This window comes from Rhipicephalus sanguineus, chromosome 11 (genome assembly GCF_013339695.2).
Source record: "Rhipicephalus sanguineus isolate Rsan-2018 chromosome 11, BIME_Rsan_1.4, whole genome shotgun sequence".
Taxonomy (NCBI): Eukaryota; Metazoa; Arthropoda; class Arachnida; order Ixodida; family Ixodidae; genus Rhipicephalus; species Rhipicephalus sanguineus.
The window spans coordinates 21,076,445-21,081,549 of NC_051186.1; the positions used below are offsets into that span (position 1 = coordinate 21,076,445).

Here is a 5,105-nt window from a genome sequence, read left to right on the forward strand (position 1 = left end):
GAAGGACCTTTATTATTAGTAATTTTCTAGTACAGGTCGGTTTCGCAAAAAAAAAAAGCTACTGTAAGGTGCATGAATACTGCAAAGTTTCGATACTGATAAGAGTGACAAGCAAGAAAATCTTACTCGAAGATCTATAGGATATAAAGCATGACCGCTCAAGATTGCCCTGTATACAAAGATTGTGATAACCGCCAGCCACATGTGCCCAAATGCACAGCCATCCAATAAAGTATTGCAACACTTATTTAAATATGCAGATGCCTCAGCTTAATGTGAAAATATAGCCATTTCCTGGTAAGGATACAGCTGTATATTTTATGCATATTATAGTGCAGCCACACCATGCACATTTAGAATTCTGAAATGTAGAGTGTGTATACAACCATACAATGTATTGAATTGTACTGTATGCCCCCCTCACCTTATGCCTCTTACGGGGCCTGTGAGGTATTCTCAAATAAATAAATAAATAATCAGATGCCTTTTAAAGTTGAAAATCGCACATAGAAAAAGAAAGTAGTGGAAAGACAGATGTAGAATTTCAATAAATGTAATTTTTCACTTTTTTGTGTTTACTAATGTGGGCTGATTCTATGATTTTTTTTTAATGTTGCATGAAGCTTTAAAGGATACTCTGCTCATGAAAAAGTTGTTATAAGAGGTCATGAACCACCCGTCAGGCTTGGTGAAAAAATGTAGTCTTGGTGAGAAAACATAGTCAACGAGAGTTGGAAAGTTGGTAGATCATTAGAAACAACTGGTTGCAGTGTGAACTTGACACAAAAACAAAAGGCACGAACAAGCACCGCGTCTTCTTTTGTCCTTGTGTTGAGTTCGTGCTGCAAGCAGTTGTTTCTTTGCTCAGAAACCACATCCTGTGGAAAGCAGACACCACTATGAAAAGGTCAGCCAAGCCTTGCAGTCATGCGCAACAAGGAGAGATTAGAAGTGGAGCGTGAAGTTGCCATTTTCACAGGCACCTTCTTTTCATACAGGGGGCTGTGCTCATTCTCTTCGCAGCTGTCGGCACCTGCTGTTTGACATTGAACAACACATAGCAGGCCAATATCCCATATAAATAAAGAGCGACATTTGGATAAGATGCGTTTCTTGCCACCAAGGTGCTGCCACACGCTGGCCCTGTGCTCTATAGTAGCCACACTCATGCACAGGAATAATGAGAACAGAGAGCAATCGTGTTTCATCATGCATGCTCAAGCTCATGACGTGAATTCTTTCCTCTATGCCATCCCTTCATGTGTACCTTCAAGCAAGCTGAGAGAAGAGGGGAAGCACTGAAAGCGTGTGACAAATCCCTGTAACTCTATTCGTTCTTGACGAATTCAAGAAATTTTTGCGGCAATCGATTCGTGAGGCCCGATACTGAGGTCATTCGATGATTACTTGGAAAAGTGGTTGAGGAGCCCCTTAAAGAATGAAGTAGTGGAACACTGCGAATTGTAATGGTAACTGCCCGCTTTCTTACAACTGTGCAAGCTGCTTTACACCAGAATGATATGTGCTTTGAGCAAGTTTCTAAAGGAAGTGATATCAACCGTTGCAGTCAGTGTTCTTTGAAATCTGTTGCATCTAAAGGTAAACCATAGCGATTAAAGTGTGTATGTGTGCATGCTATTCACAGTTTTAATCACAGTTGTACGTGGGCTGTTTGAACCAGGTGGCGTCTTTGCTAGGACAAAACCAAGGGAAACGACAGCTGTAATAATAGTGCAGCTGGTCTACCAGAAATACAGCAACTGGGTGCTTGTGCCAGTCAAAATTTTGCAGGTAGTCAGATTCTAACGCAACAATATCTGGCAATGCAGAATTTACAGCACCACTACACAGAGCTTGTAATGCAGAGAAGTGGCCATTTCCAGCTTAATTTTCTGCTTTGCCTTGGCTGATGCAGCAAATTATTTTAGCATTCTACACAAACCAGACAAATGGCACATTTGTCAGCAGCGCCCAATGTCGCAGGGAATACCTAAACTTTGCACAAAGTTCCAATGTGCACTGTCCTATATGTTGTCTTGCCTATACAAATTGATGGTAGGACTGCATTGCATCAAACGTGCTGCAATTGTTATGCCTGTGCCCCGTGCTGCGAAGAAGCACAGGGCTGTGAAGAAGCACACTTGCAGCGAAGTGAGGTACGTAATAAAAATGGTACAATTAGCGCTAGACAGTTGCACTGAGAACCATGTAATGTACTGGACAGATGGTAGCGTCGACCATCTACACGTGAAGTGTATCATGACATATCAAATGGAACGACACGGACATGTAGTACAAAACAGTAACTCTATTACATTGAAGCCTCCCTCCAGCAAAATAGCTGCACCGATCAGAAGTTGCAGTAACAGTAACATAATTGCACCAAATCAAGTTTCGGGACTGAGGCCGTAGCGTCACGTAAATAATGAATTGTTGAATGCAGTTCCACCTCGACTACAACCGAGCTCGAGCTAAGCACTTGTACTGTGGTGTAATCATATACTCTGACTGGCCCATGCTCACACAGGGTGCAAATTCACAAAGGTAGAGTTCGAAGGCGAACGGCACACAAACACAACACACCAGGCAGAAGGCCTGGCCCGTTTAACTCATTTTCTCCGTCGCGCGGTAGAAAACACCGCAGGACAGCGAACGCAAAAACTTACTTTGGCGTGGGTTGACACCGGCGTGAAGCGCGCATGGCCTATGGCTGCCGATCAAGCTAGGGACAAGTGGAGCTAGGGGCGTTCTTCTCCTCAGTACCTAGGCCAGTGGCCGTCTTCAGGGAGAAAAAGTGCCTAAAACAGGCGTTTCAGGCTCTACCGAATGGCGGCGCTGCGGTCGCTCCCTGTAGCGGCCACGAAAACAAATGTCGCACGTCGCCAGGTGACCGAACGGCCTCAACTGGCAAAAAACACGCCAAGCAAGTAAGCTTACATTATTTATTGGCAATCGTGAATGCAGCAGTATACATGTAAACAAGCAGCACTGTCAGTTACAGAGTTGAACAATACATACAAGAAACAAATATCCATCTGCTTAATAAAATTGCCAGCTGAAAATGAGCAACTCTGTCTCTTGGCTCGTTCAGCATACCTCTTATGGTACGCAGAACGAAGCGTCAGACGATACTATTTACGATGGGTGACCCTTGCACAGTACTTGCGTACAGTGCTGCCCGTCCTCTTTCTCACTTACACATGCGCGTTTGACGATTTGAGCGGTAATAAACAAACAGCATCAAAGCTCGCAAAAGATGCAGTGTCAGTAAGATTAGCTTCAGCCCGACCTACTATTTTGACAACACATTGGCGAGAGCCACTCGGCCCTGAAAAAAAAAAAAAGTGAAACCACACTGTTGTGCTAGCTATTCCTGTACATAACGTGTTCTCGTTATTGTGCTCAATATCCTTGTGTTCGTGCCTGCGCGCCAATCTTTTTACGATGAATTCCGACCATTTAGCTCAACTTTCAGTTCAGCTAAGCTCGTGTGTTCTGGGAAAACACCATTTACGGTATCACGTTGAAAAAGAAACTTGGTTCATGTTTCAAAAGAGGTTGCAGTGACAAACACTTCAGTTGAGTAACTGTTGGCGAATAAGGAAAGCCTTAGCCTGAATCCAACATTTCAGCAAGTGAACATTCCTGTAAAGGTTGTCACGGAAGACAAGTTTCGAGAAGTGAGCTACCCTTGCTCGCCCACTGTTTATCAACTGACGTATGTGATAGCGGATGTCTGCGCGTGTTCCTGAAAGCATTCATTTATAAATAAAAAAGAATGATGTACCAGTGGACAGCACCGACAACAGACTGCACATGATGTGTGCGCGCACAATAGAGACATTTGGAACAGTAGTATACTAGACAGCTAGGAAGTGCTGGAAGTAATAGTAGCAATGTTGGAAAAATAGGCAGTGAGTTATCCTTTCTGTCAAATGTGTATAATTACCTTCTTTGTTTGATTGCTATGTTTCGCACTGAAAAATAAATAAATTAGCCCATTTTTTCTGGTGCCAACGGTGCATAGTCGTGAAAGACACTGCTTAAACGATGGACGACTGCAGAAGCTGAATTTACATTTTCATTCTTCACTACCTCCTAATTGTCTGCCTCACTCTAAACACGGGTGTCACACAAAACTAATAAGGCGGCAATAGGGGCTAGATGGCATGTCTTCATGCTTGTGATGCGCTGCAGGTAGACACGGACCAGAAAAAACGAGAACAGCACAAGGTGTTGCGCATCACCCTGTGTTGTTCTCGTTTTTTCTGGTCCGTGTCTACCTGCAGCGCATCACAAGCATGAACACAAAACTAGCCTTTTTTGGACATATAGCTCACGCCAATATCAAAGAAATAGCAGTTATTACACATTCAAATCTTTGACATACACAAACACTGGCCAACTCTATTGAACTCTGATTGTATCTATTGAGTGCACTCATTTATTTTTCTGTTAAAAATAAACATACTTTTAAAAACTCCGTGTCATGTGTCAGGTCTGTTATCTAGAACAAATATTATTTGCTACTTGTCTGTGGTTCCACTTCACATACAAAACAAATTGCTTGCACAAATGCAACGGTGCTGTACCCTCTTTTCTGGATGTGTCTGTTTACATATCATCCCATTAATGTATTGGCGAAGTTCATTGAATAAAACTAAAGACTAAATTTTCAAATGCTTTACAAATTCAACAGCCATTTTCATAGAACACTGCCCAAAATGTCCTTATGCACATGCTTCTATTCTCCTAGTCCCATCGTCAAACGTTATTTATTCCAGAATAGCGACCCGCAGACTATTCTCCAGGTGACCACTACACGAAATGCCTTGTTTAATGAAGGCACGAGTGTTTGCACACAGTTTTCTATTTTAGAACCTTCACAATGTCCTTCCCTACAAGCAATCGGTACACATAACTCTTTGTTTCAACACTACTGTAGCTTTCCCTGCCATTGCTTTGCAACAGCCTCCACAATTGCAGCAAACTATATTCACTGGGAAAAACAAGTGTTGCTAAATATGCACTACTACTGGCCCACTTGCTACCAAGTTACATGTGATACTCTATGCAAAGTTTCACACGTAGATTAAAGTACACTA

General features: G+C 42.6%; 1 protein-coding gene across 1 annotated transcript in view; it reads right to left on the bottom strand.

The window, feature by feature from the left end:
• LOC119374907 (L-asparaginase) overlaps nucleotides 1–2,701 on the bottom strand; it is a 61,067-nt gene extending 58,366 nt beyond the window's left edge. Inside the window, exon 1 of the mRNA XM_049411076.1 lies at nucleotides 2,667–2,701. Within this exon, the coding sequence (XP_049267033.1) occupies nucleotides 2,667–2,701 (35 nt within the window). The remainder of the gene's footprint in view (nucleotides 1–2,666) is intronic.
• Between the last annotated feature and the right edge of the window lie 2,404 nt (nucleotides 2,702–5,105).